The sequence below is a fragment of the Copidosoma floridanum genome, unplaced genomic scaffold (assembly GCF_036245765.1).
Source record: "Copidosoma floridanum isolate Cflo_tuat_1 unplaced genomic scaffold, Cflo_Japanese_pri ptg000019l, whole genome shotgun sequence".
Lineage (NCBI taxonomy): Eukaryota > Metazoa > Arthropoda > Insecta > Hymenoptera > Encyrtidae > Copidosoma > Copidosoma floridanum.
Genome location: NW_028321896.1, coordinates 12,849,120 through 12,866,145, shown reverse-complemented (window position 1 = coordinate 12,866,145; position 17,026 = coordinate 12,849,120). Strand labels below are relative to the sequence as shown.

The 17,026-nt window shown below is 33.9% G+C and overlaps 3 protein-coding genes across 6 annotated transcripts; 2 read left to right on the top strand and 1 right to left on the bottom strand.

Moving 5' to 3' along the window:
* Positions 1-376: 376 nt before the first annotated feature.
* Positions 377-5,087, bottom strand: Wdfy2 (WD repeat and FYVE domain containing 2). The gene is made up of 7 exons (XM_014358370.2): positions 4,652-5,087; positions 3,933-4,074; positions 3,646-3,851; positions 3,257-3,496; positions 3,022-3,160; positions 2,753-2,952; positions 377-2,671 (listed from the first exon to the last, which is right to left on the bottom strand). The coding sequence occupies exons 1-7, from the start codon at positions 4,810-4,812 to the stop codon at positions 2,533-2,535; spliced, it is 1,227 nt and encodes a 408-aa protein (XP_014213856.2). The 5' UTR covers positions 4,813-5,087; the 3' UTR covers positions 377-2,532.
* A 3,234-nt stretch (positions 5,088-8,321) lies between these two features.
* LOC106644054 (protein crossbronx homolog) lies at positions 8,322-10,610 on the top strand. The gene is made up of 7 exons (XM_014359404.3): positions 8,322-8,610; positions 8,689-8,870; positions 8,947-9,011; positions 9,084-9,184; positions 9,261-9,448; positions 9,520-9,688; positions 9,756-10,610. The coding sequence occupies exons 1-7, from the start codon at positions 8,578-8,580 to the stop codon at positions 9,837-9,839; spliced, it is 822 nt and encodes a 273-aa protein (XP_014214890.2). The 5' UTR covers positions 8,322-8,577; the 3' UTR covers positions 9,840-10,610.
* Positions 10,611-11,039: 429 nt separating this feature from the next.
* Positions 11,040-13,555, top strand: LOC111642746 (cdc42 homolog). 4 transcript variants are annotated; one of them, XM_023390473.2, is made up of 6 exons: positions 11,040-11,106; positions 11,554-11,750; positions 11,896-12,005; positions 12,074-12,271; positions 12,343-12,473; positions 12,541-13,555. In XM_023390473.2, exons 2-5 carry the CDS (start codon positions 11,573-11,575, stop codon positions 12,430-12,432), a joined length of 576 nt encoding a protein of 191 aa, XP_023246241.1. In that variant the 5' UTR covers positions 11,040-11,106; positions 11,554-11,572; the 3' UTR covers positions 12,433-12,473; positions 12,541-13,555. The 4 variants fall into 4 exon arrangements, with proteins under 4 accessions (XP_023246241.1, XP_023246242.1, XP_089449607.1 ...); XM_023390474.2 differs by lacking the exon at positions 11,040-11,106 and adding an exon at positions 11,201-11,237; XM_089593481.1 differs by lacking the exon at positions 11,040-11,106 and adding an exon at positions 11,257-11,275.
* The last annotated feature ends 3,471 nt before the right edge of the window (positions 13,556-17,026 follow it).

Here is a 17,026-nt window from a genome sequence, read left to right as displayed (position 1 = left end):
GCTGTCCATTGCGTGTATACCTGAATCCACCTTGCACCCTTGCACCTGTTGCCGAGTTTTGCAGGATAGGCATGGAGATCGCGCTTATCGACGTTTTTGTACAACAGACATCATCTCTACTCATTTGCTGGTCACTCGAAGCTTCTCATTGAATTTACTCTGTAAAATACGAGAAAAATAACAAAAAAATGAGTAAATACAGATCGACTTTTGTTTTACAGATAATTATATTATACAGTAATATCGATTGAAAAATTGGATGAGTGTATACTTTGATACACCGAGTGCTAAATTTAAAAAAAAAAAAATCTCTATCGTTACCGAAATGACAAAGCGATTGTTATCGTTTCCGTGAACGTTTATTTATAAACTCTTTACAGACTTACAGTTTTTTCCGATATAGAGTAGGGTACAACACATATACTCTGTATAAATTACGTTGAGTCTAGTGAGTCGCTGCGTGAAACCACGATTTTTCGCGATCAAATAGAAAACTTTTTTTTTCTCCCTCGTGACCCGTTATTTCATATGGCAATATGTATTTTTCAGTGTTTACAAGCCTTTTAGAGTCACAAGTGATACAATTACGCTGTATGCATCCATTGATTTACTGTGTTTTTTTCTTTTTCTTTTTAATAGGTGTGTCTATTAAGTAATCTCACATTTACTTGCATATTTTTTATCACCTCCACGTAATCACATCTATTTTCAAAATATATTTATACCCGTATAGTTTTCAGCAAACGTACGCTTTGCACTTCAAAGTATACATGCATCACTAGTATGTATATTTTTTTCGTCCTTTGCGAGTGGTTTTACAGAAGGCAACCATTTTTATATGTCGAACAATTAGCTAGTAAGCATTTTATGTAGTCAATAACAAATGTCAGCTTAAAAGGTTGTATACTTGCTTTACGCTGAAAGATCGGCAGAGGTTTTCTACATAAAATCAAGCGTTGAGTTGTCTATGATTTATTTTATACTTTTACTTTTCTTACGTGTAAACATTTAATTTTCGAAGTAACTGATTTAATCCAAGTGATGATTCTCTGTCTCTTAGTTTTTAGTATTATATTAGTATTAACAACAAATAGGATATTGGGTGTTAAGAAGTTAGATATTGAATCCTCTGATTTTTCAATAATGAACCTAACGATAAAAATCATTGAAACATATTAAAAAATATAGTCATCTTTTTTTTTTATGTATATCATTGCCAATTCTTTTAAATACATAATCTATAATTTTAGATTGCACTTATTATTTACACGTGAGGTATCGTGATATTAGTAACTGTATTATTGTGTATCATGTTTTATGCAGGACAGAATTTGTAATACGTAAGCAATCATAGTACACGTGTAAATACAATGATTTAACAAACGGACTTATGATCAAATTCAAAAATATGAATCGATAACGCATATATAATTCATATATTCTTTTTTTTGTTTATATAGAAAACTAAATAACACTATCGCGTAACAGTTAACAGCCATCGCCTTTTCGTTTTTTCAATCACGTTAATTTACCGTGACATTGTGAAGCATTATTACATATACATACTTAGATATACAGTGAAATCTATATTCCGGTACAACATATACACTTTACAAATGCCTCACATATACGTGTTATTTTCGTAACTTTAAAACATCACATATATAACAATCAGCAATCATAATTTATACGTAATTTGTTAGGAAGATCATTTTTGTGGCTACTGAAAATTTATAAAATATTTTGATTTTTTATAGAATCAACAATGATTTAGAACAACGCATATAGCTTGTACCTTAATAGTAAACAATTACGCACTTATGGAGGAAAAAAAAAGAAATCTCAGCTTAGCCTAGGGTGTCAATTGCCTATGATCCGAGACTTTTTTGTTTCCTCCCCTAGGTTGAATAAAATTTTTCACCAATCCTACGCCGAAAGACGGAGTTATCTTACCGCAGAGCTGAGGGACAGTTCCTTTTTGCGGTATAATATGATAAAAATTAGTGCTTATACATAATAGCATTATGGTCGATACAAAACAATTATATTAATAACAATTAGATCGACTAGGGAATAATTATAAAGTGCGTTGTAGTTATACTAGTTGTGTTAATGCTTCCTTAATTATTTTTTAATTTACAGATCAGAAAGCAAGTGAAATAATTTTGATTTTGATCCCAGCGATGGTGGTTGCTTGTTTTGTAAATTTCAAGATTGGAATATCGCAATTTTTAACAAAAATATTTCACGCAAAATAGCACTTTATTTTATTCACCTTAAATAATGACGCTTAAAGTTAAAATTTTTCTTTTAACTACATAACTTTTTAATTTATCTTCATTTATAATTGAATTCATTAAAAAAAAAATCGATATAAAATTTAATAAAATACATTATATTGCATAGTTGATGCATTTTAATTTTGTTTATAGTCACCATGACTCATACAAAAAATGCACTGATTCGTCAAGAGGAGAGGCTATGAGAGTATCATTTAATTCTGTCGCACTAAGGCCAAGTCAGAGGATGAATTTATTGAAGCAGAGCCGTCACGTCCCACATTTTAATCATACGATCTTGTCCTACAGTTAATAGCCTCCGTCGTGGAACGTCTAAATTCATATAAACAATGCTGTGTTTAGCATCGTGAAATGATGCTAAAGATGTTTGGCTAAAATACGAATAAGACATGAGTTTTGGAATTTTTCACTGGTAATAAATAATAAGTGTTACATTCGATTATAATACTAACTTGGCAGCTTTTAATTGAATGTGACAAGGATCGCAAACTCGAACTTCAAACTCAAAGCCCATTGATGGAATCGGAATGCGCTGAGACGTGCATCTAGCGCATAATGCTTGACCGCAATGTCTACAGTGATGCTGTCTTAGACCTATTTGACGCTGATCCATCATAGCCTTAATGTTCCAGAAAAATGGTCGTCCACACGCCTGAAAGTTAGTTTTGTTCCCGTATTGAATTCAAATGAGAGTGAAAAATCAAAGATAAAATTTTCTTACTTGACATGTGTTTGATTCAACCCAGTTAGCTGTTTCATTTCTATGAGCTGCCATATCCCAGCAAACTATCACACCATCTTCTCCACCAGAGAACAAAATATTTTGAGCACTTGCATAACACAAGGCTGTAACTTTATTGCTGAAAAATGAAGCATTTTTATGTTCAAGGGTAATTAATGTATCACATGAAATATGTAAAATTTCATTCATCTTTAAAATTACTAATAATACTAACTGATGCCCTTGTAACTCATAAGCAGTTCCTTGGCGACCACCTATATCCCATACAATGATACTTTGATCAAAACTACCCGAAAATAATAGTTGCTTTTCACTATCCCATTCTAAAGATCTAATACTTCCAGTGTGAGTTTTGAACGTCGTTATACAATTGCAACCATTATTTTCAAGTTTTAACATCTGTATTTGGCCCGAGTAGTCTCCAACAAAAGCATATTGTGCCTGTGCATCAAATCTTAGTACTTATTTAGGAAATTATTAGTTTTCATAATAAACTGCAAAGGGTACAATAATACTGTACATTTTTACTAACTTCACATTAAAAAAAAAGTTAATAATTTAAAGCTTAAAACCAATGTTGTTATAATAAAATTAAAAGGATACTGCAATGCTGTGTACCAGACATCAGTTTGGAAATTTCCAATTAATTTTCCATTCTTGGTACTCCGGTATTGAAATATTTTGTCCCTCCCAATACTCAATACCCATTCAGAGTTTGAGGCAAATATGACACCTGTAACCCTTCCTTGATGAGCTAAATACTCTCTGACGGATGTCATTCTATTGTAGTCACTTTCCATTATAAACTCCTACAACAATGTCCATGTATTACTTAGCATAAGAAATGAGATTTAAAATAAAACGTTTTAAACACATTGATTTAAGCGTACATTAATAGAACCATTTTCAAGACCAACAAACAACTGTCTAGTTTGTGGACAAAAATCCATAGAGGTTGCACCTGCAACCATGTACTGGCATACGCTTGGCCAGTATTGACCCGAATCCCGTTTTAGCCAAACTCTAACAGTTCTGAAATACATAAAATATATTATAATCTCATCAGTCATTAAAATAGAATTAGAACACTAGGTAACTAAAACATGTGTCATTGATTGGGTAATTACAGGTGTGATAGTGAAATGATTAACAGAAAGTATCAAGATATCTCACAGTTACTAAGAAAATAGCCAAGTAATAGAAATAAATTCATTCTGAGGTACTGAAGAGTTGCACTGTATTCAAAGTGACGAAAACTAAATAAACCATAGTAAAACAATACATCAATTCATGAATAAAGGAAGAAAGAAAATGAATCAGTCATAGACGACAGATAACATATTAAGATGATCCTACTGTATCCAAGCAGAGCGCAGTTCATCCCATCATCATTGCGACTCTCTGATACCACAATGACCTTTGCAAGTCCGATCAGAATTAATAGGCTTACTAACAACTTGAGAAAATTAACAACAGAACTAAAGATTCCATACAAAGTTGTGGACAATAATCTTAATCTATAAACTTCCTCAACGAGACAACTACAAGGACGAATACAATAAATGGAATACATACTGCCAACCCCACCCACTATCAATAAACAAATTACCTGTCATCGCAGACACTGATAACGCCGTCTACTCCAGGTATAATGACTGCCGCGTTGACGTCGTCATCGCAGCCCTCGAGCTTCGACAGTAGGATCGGTTTTCTGTTGCTGCTAAATTTGTCCTGGTTAACGCCGGGCGCGGGTTTGATTTCAGCTGCCATTGCACCACCACAATATTTGCCAAATAATCACACTACTATCCCTAAAATCAACACAATGCACACAAGTATTTAAGTACCTCAGTACTTATTCTTTTCTTCACTCCAATAATATGTGCACTTTGTGGCACATCGATCGCCACTGCAGCGTCAGCTCATCATTTGACTGACACAATGATCGGGGGTCGTCTTCGCGAACAACGCCCCGGGTGGCTCGCTCTCGGTAATCTCAGGAAACGGCACAGGTATTTACATGTACATTAAGGTACATTTTGATGGGATATGCCGTTTCCTCGACTCGACTACTGTAAATAGTGATAGTATTAATTATTTGGATCAGCGCCATCTAGCGGTCTTTATTTTTTGGCCAATAGTGGCTCCTAAAATTCTCAATCAGAGCATTCAGGATTAGAGCCATTTAATCAATTATAAACCAGCCGCAACTCATCCTGTAGCTATAAAATAAAAAAATAACACTACGTGTGTTTTAGGCGGCAAGTTAACAATCTATTTTCTACCAAAAATCGACATTCTATGTATTTATACTTTTGAAGATGAATTTTCGAGTAAAAGATAGATTGTTAACTTGCCGCCAAAAACACACGTATTGTTATTTTTTCATTTTATAGCTTCATCATAAGTTGCGGCTGGTTTATAATTGACTAAATGGCTCTAATCCAAATTGCTCTGATTGAGAATTTTAGGAGCCACTTTTGGCCAAAAAATTGAGACCGCTAGATGGCGCTGATCCAAATAATTATTACTATTTACAGTAGAGCCACGTAATCAATTATAAACCAGCCGCAACTAATCATGAAAATATAAAATAAAATATTGACGTTATTTGTGCTATTTGCGGCAAGTTTATAATCTATTTTTTACCAATAAAGTAACCTCCAAAAGTAAAAATATTTTACTTATCATTTTTAAGTGAAAGATAAATTGTACACTTGCCACAAACAGCACAGACAACGTCAACTTTTTATTTCATATCTACAAAATTATTTGCGGCTGGTTTGTAATTATCAAAGTGACTTTGCTGTAAATAGCAATAGTTATTTGGATCAGCGCCATCTAGCGGTCTTTATTTTTTGGCCAAAAGTGGCTCCTAAAATTCTCAATCAGAGCATTCAGGATTAGAGCCATTTAGTCAGTTATAAACCAGCCGCAACTCATGATGAAGCTATAAAATGAAAAAATAACAATACATGTGTTTTAGGCGGCAAGTTAACAATCTATCTTATGCTCAAAAATTTATCTTCAAAAGTATAAACACATAGGAGGTCGATTTTTTGGTAGAAAATAGATTGTTAACTTGCCGCCTAAAACACATGTATTGTTATTTTTTCATTTTATAGCTTCATCATGAGTTGCGGCTAGTTTATAATTGACTAAATGGCTCTAATCCAAATTGCTCTGATTGAGAATTTTAGGAGCCACCAATGGCCAAAAAATCAAGACCGCTAGATGGCGCTGATCCAAATAATTATTGCTACTTACAGTAAAGTGACTTTATTAGTTATAAACCAGCCGCAACAAATCTTATGAATAGATAATTAAAAATGATAACATTTTTTGTGATACTTGCGGCAAGTTTACAATTTATCTTTTACCTTAAAATCGACCTCTAAAACCATCAATATTCTACTCATCTCATATTATGGCTCTTAAAATCGACAATATTTACAAAATTACAATACTCTTGACCTTTTACCATTTAAATCATGTAAGCACAAATTAATCAGTCCATTAAAGCGACAACCGAAGAAAAAAGGCCTGAAAAAGAAGCACAGCCACACGAAAAGTCTCATACAAGAATGGAGCATTGGATCTCACTTGATCAGAGAAGGTTGGGTTCTTTGTTTACTTATAACACTTAATATTTACATCTCTGTAATAAATGTATTTTTCAATTAGTGAGATCCGATGCTCCATTCCTAGGAGACTCTTCGTGTGGCTGCTTCTTTTTAAGACCTTTTTTCTTCAGTTGTCTCTTTTCGACTGATTAATTTACGTGTATATTTGATCGTGATTTACGATTTCTGTAACACAAATTTTGTTATGTACATATTATATAAGTTAACTGTTTATTGGAAATCTAAAGTTGAAGGGCTGTTCTTTCATTAGTTAATGGTAAAAGGTCAAGAGTATTGTAATTTTATAAATATTGTCGATTTTATGAGCCATATAAGATAAGTAGAATATTGATAGTTTTGGAGGTCGATTTTTAGGTAAAAGATAAATTGTAAAGTAATTTAAATTAAGTGAGATCCAATGCTCCATTTTTAGGAGACCCTCCCTGTGTAACTGGACTTCTTTTTTAAACTTTTTTTCGTTAGTTGTCTCTTTTGGACTTATTACTTTACGTATCTATTTAATCATTGTTCAAGATTTCTGTAACACAAATCTTGGTATGTACATATTATGTAAGTTAGCTGTTTATTTAAACTAGAAAGTTAAAGGGCAGTGCTTCCGCGAGTTAATGATAAAAGGTCTAAAGTATTTTAATTTTGTAAATATGGTAGATTTTATAAGCCGTATAAGATAAGTGGAATATTTATACTTTTCAGGGTCCGTTTACAGGTAAAAGACATATTGTTAACTTGCCGCAAGTAGCACAAAAAATGTTAACTTTTTATTAATAATCTATAAGATTCGTTGCGGCTGGTTTATAACTAATTAAGTGACTTTACTGTAAGTAGCAATAATTATTTTGGATCAGCGCCATCTAGCGGTCTTTATTTTTTGGCCAAAAGTGGCTCCTAAAATTCTCAATCAGAGCAATTTGGATTAGAGCCATTTAGTCAATTATAAACCAGCCGCAACTTATGATGAAGCTATAAAATGAAAAAATAACAATACATGTGTTTTTGGCGGCAAGTTAACAATTTATCTTATGCTTGAAAATATATCTTCAAAAGTACAAACACATAGGAGGTCGATTTTTTGGTAGAAAATAGATTGTTAACTTGCCGCCTAAAACACATGTATCGTTATTTTTTCATTTTATAGCATTACCATGAGTTGCGGCTGGTTTATAATTGACTAAATGGCTCTAATCCAAATTGCTCTGATTGAGAATTTTAGGAGCCACCAATGGCCAAAAAATCAAGACCGCTAGATGGCGCTGATCCAAATAATTATTACTATTACGGTATAGAGCCATGTAATCAATTATAAACCAGCCGCAACTAATATACTAGACATAAAATAGAAAATTATCGTTACTTGCACTATTTGCGACACGCTCACAATAATCTTTTATCCGAAAATCTACCTCAAAAAGTATAAATATATATATTTATTTTGAAGTTCATTTGAAGTTGGCAGCTAAGAACTATAGTGCCTATAGGCACGGATTTTCACGGATGTCAATCATGTCAAATGCATGAGGACGCAGTCGGTCTGTCGGACGCGGTCGGACCGTAGGACGTCTATATATATGTGCCATGTGGCCGCGGTCTCATCGATTTTCAATGCATGTATCTCTCCTGCCGGTCGTCAGTAAGGCAGGATTACTACTCTGCTGTCTACTACTACTATTGTGTGGTAATCCGCTAGATGGCGCAGATTCTACTGAGCCACTTTTTTAGTAAAAGTTTTTTACCAACACATAACCTCTTGTACGTAATAACAATAACAACAACAAAAACAAACATTAGTGGTCGTTCTTTAGAGAAATAATAGATAATTTTTTTGAAAAAAAATTGTTTATTTGTCAATTCTGTGTGGAATGTGTCGAGTGTTTAATGTGAGATTTCATTGATTATGTCTACGAACGCTTCTATTTCGGGAGTTAAGGTAGTGACATGTACTTCCTCTAGATATATTTTGTTCTAATGGCTGTAGCAATATGTTCAATGAAACATTCATTCACAGAGCGAAAATGAGTCTGAAGATGATTTTAAAAGGCAAGGATCGTTCAGAAAATTGTTGTCAGTCAATACTAATGGAGATTCACAGCTCAGTACTGCTGTCAGGATGATAGATCGACCAAACACGTCCCAAAGTAGCAAGGAGCATGCTGCATATATTCAGGAGTATCATATTCTTGCTGAGTAGTAAGTTTACTATTTCTTTTTTTCCTCCAGCTTCGTCACTTGGGTGTTGTTTTATCACGAGTTCTTTTATTTCAAGCAATGAAATGCGTAACAGAGATTTAAGAGGAATTTATGTTATACCATCTGCACAGAATTCTTTTGGTAAATATTTTCTCATTTGTTATGGTTTTACAATTACTCTTCACTACATTGAAGGAATGAATAATTTTCCAGTTTGGTTTGGGGTTCAGTTTATTCGTGAAGGGGTTTATCAAGGTGGTGTCTTTAGATTTACAATAACGTTGCCTCCAAGTTTTCCTGATGGAAAATGTCCAGTAAGTTCACACAACACGTGCAAGAAATTTCACATTGTATGTCAAGTAAATTTTGTTTTAAAATAATTTCTTTTAGATGGTCAATTTCCAAACTAACATCTTCCATCCAATGATAAATTATGAAACAGGAGAACTTAATATGTCTTGGGGCTTTCCAGAATGGAAAAGAGACAACAGAATCTGGCAGCTAGTGCAATATGTAACGAAAATTTTTACAAAACTCGATACCAAAATGACTCCAGTAAATGAAGAGGCTTCACTATTGTAGGTATTGTTTTCCTATATGATTTTTCGTTTTTTCTTTTCAATCTTTTACACAACTCTAAAATTTTTAGACTAGGAACAAACTTTGAAAGGTTTAAAGAAAAAGTAAAAAAGAGTGTAAAAGACAGTTTGAGTAAGGTCTATGACCCTCCTACAACTGATGACATACACTACATAACATTTAGTCCATATGATAGTGAATTGCACGATTCTGTTAAACAAGAAATCTACAAACCAAAGGTGAGTATTTTATAAGATTTTATAAAGTAGTAGTTTCAATAAAAATACCAAACTTTTTTGAATCAAGGATGACAGTGAAAATAAAGTTACTGGATTTTCATGGGTACAACCAGGCTCTCTACAACCATTTTCAAAGTCAGATGCAAGATAAGTGTTCATTGCCTTTAACGTGAATTAGGATTAATATTTATTTTGCACTAACTTGCTCGCATTATAAAAATTAAATAATGGAATAAATTTTTGATTCCTAACTATTTTTATACTCATAACATGAAATGAAATGTTATATGATGTGAGGGTAAATTACCATTGTGATTTCAAAGAGATTTTTTCTGACTGATTATCGAATCACTATTTTGATACATAAAGTAATAATACTCATGAACAACAATGAAATGAGCCAACAATTCGTCCTACTACGTTCAATTAGTCGTGCCGAACGATCAATAAATAATTTTACGTCAGAGTGCTCCACTGTAAAAGAGCAAAAAAGTATTTTAAATTGGTTTCCGCGTTTATGAAGATTTTTATCTTTAGATGAATAAGTAGTTAGAAAAATTGTTACATCATAGGTAATATAATTATTTTATTACATGCCGATTAAATATGTCGAGTAGAGTTTATTAATGTATTTATTTGAATTGTTTTAATAATTGCTAAAAAAAGTAGTTTTATAGGTATTAAAAAAATTTTCTAATATTAAGTATATACACATAAGTGCAATAAAAAAATAATATAGAGGTAAAGCGAAACATATTTTCTTACGATTTGTATTTTATAAAAATATATGCAAATTTGTTGCAAACGCTTATCGAAGTGTACTAAACTGTAAGTAAAAATTCACGAAACAAGCGAAAAACTTCAAAACTTTCAACACGTCCATGAACTGTAATAAAGTTTGCACTTTTAAATAAAAGTCAATATGTTGATACTTTTACTCTTTATTAAAATAAAGGAAAGATATATGTTTATAAGAGTGTATTCAAATTTTATGAGTTACAGATATCAATCGTAAATTGTAAATAAGTGATTTGTTATTGTTCCTTCATAATGTACAATTAAAATTGTAATAATAAACGAATATATAATAATGAAAAACTGGTTGATCTTAAAGTCTTTTGTCACATTAAATTTTTAATATTTTACATCTCTTGGATTAAGAAGATTTTAATTGAAATTCAAACATATGTAATTATTATTTAAAATTTGTAACTTAGCTGCAGTACCTGCAGTAGAAAGTGTAGGAACCTCTAGGAACAGCTGCCGGATGAGAGTTATTAAAATTTTTTGTCGGGCTATATATAGATATTCTTGACAGTTGACAGTGTGCGTAGACAGTAAGTATACAGTTACGAGATTCTGCTGTGGTAGGTGTGGAGAAGTTGGAAATTATTATATGATACTTGCAGTCGGCACAGGTACTATTTTAATGGCACACACATTTAATTTTCAAATAGTTCTTCCGTGTGTAATTTGCGTAATAACTAGTTTAATGTTAGTGCCTGCTATACCAAAATTTCGGAATGTCATCGGCTTCACAAGTTTTGAGGTTACTCCTGTGCATTAGGGCTCTTGGTGACATACGCAGTGTTTAAGCGGATTATAATAATATTTAAATTTTTAAAATCATGTTTCACTACTTCTAAGGACGTTGTTATAATTTTAAAAATAATATCAGTTGACGATGCATTGAGTTTGCCGAGAAATCCTTAGCGCATATTATTGCGGGGGTGGAGTCGAAGTACAGGCAAAACAAAAAGACGTCTTATACCTATACCTTGCAATACGTAGCAGCTTTATGTCAGGGTGTGGGTACTTTGGTGTATTCTTTGTACTTAAATAGGATTATGTTGTTTTTTTTTTAGATAAATCGCCGCGCTGGATATGCAAACGATCAAGTGTGTAGTTGTAGGAGATGGAGCGGTGGGTAAAACCTGCCTGCTCATCTCTTACACTACCAATAAATTCCCATCCGAATATGTACCAACAGTATTTGACAATTATGCCGTTACTGTTATGATTGGAGGCGATCCTTACACTCTGGGATTGTTCGACACAGCAGGTGAGCATATATTTATGCAGTTTTATAACTAATAAACTTTTTGTATCTGTGTAAATGTGAATTCTTATCTTAGCTCTGAGACTATTGTTTTATATGTATACATATATAAAAAAAAAAAAAACTATCAAAAATTTTTATTTCATAGGTCAGGAAGATTATGACAGACTGCGTCCATTAAGTTATCCACAAACAGATGTGTTTCTTGTTTGTTTCTCAGTTGTGTCTCCTTCGTCGTTTGAAAATGTTAAGGAGAAAGTAAGTAGAACAAGTAAAGTAAAGTTCTTGATCGATGGCTAGTTAATTCATCAACCAAAATTCTACAGTGGGTACCAGAAATAACGCATCACTGTCAAAGGACCCCATTTTTATTAGTAGGGACCCAGATTGACTTGAGAGATGATGTAGCAACGATCGAAAAACTTGCAAAGAACAAACAAAAGCCCATATCCATTGAACAAGGTGAAAAACTTGCCAAGGAATTGAAAGCTGTAAAATATGTTGAATGCAGTGCTTTAACTCAAGTAAGATTGTTATTAATAAATTAAACCACAAAGACTTTTTTGATTTAATTTTTTTTAATTTAAATTTGCAGAAAGGATTGAAAAATGTCTTTGATGAAGCTATTCTCGCTGCATTAGAACCACCAGAGCCTCCTAAAAGCAGGAAGTGTTTTCTTTTGTAAGATGCCCTAGTCTACTGTTCAGCCAGTCATTGCGTGGATATGTAAGTGATCAAATAATGAACATAGTAACATGATAATATTACAGATGAATTTAAAAAATGATTCTAGTGACGCACTTGAAGCTGCTGTGTTCGATGCGACAACAGCAATTAACTCTTGTGCGGCTAGTTAATCAGTAATTACAACATCAGAGCCAGACAACACATTCCGTAATTTTGAGAAAGAAAAAAAAAAAAAACAATTGAATTAGAGATTTTTGAGACTATGTATCAAGTGTAATTCGACAAATCGGCGATTGTCGATTTTTTTATCACATTTCCCTAATGATAATCTCCAGGTACTACACGCTCGCGTATAATATACTCATTTGCGTAAATTTAAGCCGTGATTTTGGCACTTTTTGACAAATTCTATTGAGTATATATGTGTATAATATATACTAAGGGAACACACAACATAGTGCATTTTCGGGACCGCACCTAATTCGTTATTTTTCCGTATTGAACGATGAAATTTTGAAAAAATGATTCGCCGGCACATAGAACTGACTGATTTAATTAGGTAATTTAATTACTATCGTTAGTTGACAGTTGCAGTAACCCATTATAATTAATATTCTAATTATTACTAATATATTATAAGCAACTGTGCGACGTCGAGAGTACGGGTATGTATGATTTTAAAATAGTGTCGTCAGAATTTTCGTAATGTTTTTTAAAGGTTGTAGCCAATTTTTGAGATATTATTTATGAAAAATACTTGAACAGTATTGAATCATGTATTTTAAACAGTTGTGAGAGAAAGAAAAGCGAAAGTTGAATAATTAATTCGATGAAAGAGAGAAAGCTCGTTATATTTTTGTTGATACGAAATAACCGCGTCAACGCAAGCAGGGTCTAATGTTTTAATCTTCGAAAGCGTAAAATTTATTTGTACGGCCTCTCTCACGTTTGATCATTGTACTTGTTATAGTATCGAATAACTGTATATGTTAATCCAGGCAGGGTTAAATTTTATTATCGAAAGCGTAAACTCGGAAGAGATTATGATTAATTTGTACGTCCCTCTTACAATGGCACACATTGTTATGTAAGGAATATTCTTGAATAAACATTAAATTACATTTTTACGCCACTTTGCATCTTATCTTGGAAAACCACGACAGGCCTCACTTGTTTATCACCCAATTTTCTCTCTAATCCACGAAAACCCAATTTTCTCCTCTCGCCTTGAATTAGATCTATATCCCCCACCTCGAAAGAGAACAAAAGAAGGCATCACCCAAAATGGCCTCGTATCTAATCAGATCCTAGCTCGAGATTACAACCCGCAATAAAAACGCTCGTCCCTCTTTTTCTTTTTTTTTTTTTTTTTTTTTACCCCTCAAAGGTCTCTTTCGTGCTTGTAAAATGGCCCGAGCGTACAAAGGGAAGACGAGCCTCGAATCGATCATCCGGCTGCTAACGAAATAAGGCCCATACGGACACTCGTGTATTAGCTGCATATACATTCTGCGGGCCCTGACACCGGCCACCGGCTGCGGGACGAGTTTCTTTCCACGAAAAAAGGCCAACTGTGCGCCTATAATATAAACCGGCCGCGCGGCTCAGTGGGGAGTTGTTTCTTGGCACCTTTTGGGAACGAGCGAGTGTCGTTTTCACCTTTCGATTTGTGTGCGACGGGACGAGCCGGCCGGAGACAACGGAGATGCACGTTTTTTCGGGAGGTAATCCTTACATTTTTTCTCATCGACGTACACTGTGACTTTGAAGCTCCATTTTTTTTCTTTTGTCTCAACTTGCATCGTCAACGGCTACGCGCGCCTTATGCACAAATTCGAAGCAAAAATCGCTCGATGTCTCGTATGTAATTTCACCAAAATGCCAAACTTTGCGCAATCGAAGCTTCAAAAGAAATAAGGCAACGACGCGCTACGTGCACGTTTAACGATTACCCACGAGTTGGCTCGTTCGATCTTTGGGGCGAAAGAATCACTCGGCCACTCGAAGATAATCCAATTACATCGGGGGGGGGGGGGGGGGGGCGAGCTAATCCACGTAAAATGGTACACCTAAATTGTTTACTACCGATTCGAGCCTCCACTCCCGAGGGCTAATGCGCGATGAGAAGGCACTTACGTGATTTGACCTTTGTGTACGCTCATACAGGACTCCAGGGAGACACCCCCTCTGATACGTTTGAACACGACATGTCCGTGAGGGTCGTACGCATCGGGTGTGCTACATCAAGTGACTTGAGCCACGTATTTTCTTGGTTTATACAATTGTCGCTCGTACAGCTTTTGTTGCTAAAAGTAACTGTAATTACACGTCATTAAAAATAAAAATGAATCGTTAAACCGAGGTAAAAAGTTTAAGCTCTATTAACGTATATTGTGTCTGGTCATTTTTCGCTTTTTAATGTTTCATATACATTTTTCAAGATTATGAATCTTCATCGAGGCCTTGCAACTTAGCTAAAAATTCATATTGCTTCATGTATAACCATTGCAGCAAATATATAATTTTCTGTTGAATACCGATGATTGGTTTAAAATAGGGTTTTAAAATATGTAATTTTTTTTTTTACAAATTAAAATTAAGAATTAATTTTCAAGCGACGATTAATAATTTACGTTAATTTTTTAATGCAAGTTTTTTCAATGAAACGTTGAATTTCATTAATTTAATTGTTTGGATGAATACGTCGTAAACGACACTTTTCTTCGCTTATCTGCTTATTTCTTGTTAGTTAAGTTTGAGAATAGTTCTATAACATTCAACATTACATACTTGAATCATTTAAAATAAAATTTGATTTTTAATTGAATCTTATTTGATGTTATTGAAACTATAACTTGATAAAGAGTCTAATTAAGTTGTTAATTACATTTTGAATCAATTAAACGATTAACTGTAATTATCAATTGAATAATTTTAATTAAACTGAAATTTAAGTGAATTATTTAGAACCCTGTAAACAATGATTTTTCGCACTGTAAAGGTGTTTTTGCACATAAAGCTACTACTTTGCTGACCAATGTGGTAAACATCTTATGGAATCACATTTATATATTATCGACGATAAAAAATATAAAAAAGTTGTCCAATGGGCGAAGATTTGATTGTTTATGCAAAATTAGGCAACACAATATCAGCTGTTCTGTATGGTTATATGTCACAACTCTTGAACTCTCATACATGAGTTAATCGCAACAGGAAATATTTTTTCTTTTTGATTCCGTAAGGTAATAAAAGAAGAAAGAGAAAAATACGCACGAGTAGTTTCTCTCGAGAGTACCCATACAAGTATACACGCACATCAAAGGAAAGCAATCAAAAAGGCGATATTACACCGACTCTGTAATGCGCACATGCTTTTCTCCTCAGCGGTGTTCCTATACTTATAAGTAATAATAACAACGCGAGGGGCACGTGTGCAATTTTCCGTCAGTCGTATACATTGTAAGTATACACTTGTGATACTTACCCAAACGCAAAGTACAAACAACGGGCATATACAAATATATACCGCTTTTGCGATTAATCCACCATCACGGGATTTTACTCAAGCAAATGCAAGCAAAGATTTACATTTATAAAAGCACATTCTGTTATACACATCATCACTCCATGACCTTGACAGGTTTCATTTTGCGGTAAGTCAAAGCTAAAGATGCATTTTCTCGTGATTTTTAATCACGTATTGATGATGTAATGCATTGTATGTGCCAATAAAGTTTGCTTATGCCACTGTGTTATATAAAAATAAACTTTAAAGCTAAAATACATCACAGTTAAGTATCTGCTAAAAAGAAAAAAAAAATGTTTTTCTCTGTACCTACTGCGCTGGAAATACAGTAACCTCACGGTAAAGTAAAAACGGTTTCAACAAAAATCATGCAGACTAATTTTTTGTACAAAAAATGTGCTTTATTCGTACCTTCTGGAATTTAGACTTAAAAATAATTGTTCCGCTATACGACTACTTTTGGTCTAAAATAATATTCTAATTTGTCACGATCTCATACTCCATGGCACGAGAAAATTTCAACTTGTGGTTGTTTTTTTTTTTTTTTTCTCGTATCGTTCCCATGTAATGTATTTAGTGGGAAACTTTGTCACCCACGCGGGTATAACTTATATATATATATAAATTCGAAAAATTCAACCTTGGACGCCTCAAAATCCAAATTACCTATATTATATACATACGAGCCTATGCCTCCTAGATCCTCCCGCGATTCCTATCTACACACATACGGTTTCCCCGCTCCTCATCCCAGCGGGCGCGATCTTCTCCCGCAGCTATATCCCCCCCGTATCGCCTTGTCTTCTCCCCAACGCGCATTACTCAGGCTCTCTCCTCTCGTTGGCACGCGTGGGATGTGCGCGTAAAAATGACTTGTGTCAACGTTCAGGTACAATATGCTGGGCCCAATATATGTATATGTAACGACCCCCCGCGTCTCCCGTGAATCCTGCGGGTGGGCCCGTGAGTTGTCGTTGCCCCGGTTGTTCTTTTCTCCTCTTCCTTTTTCTCCAAAAAGTCATATACACATATACGTATAGGTACATTAGCTCGTTGCGTATAC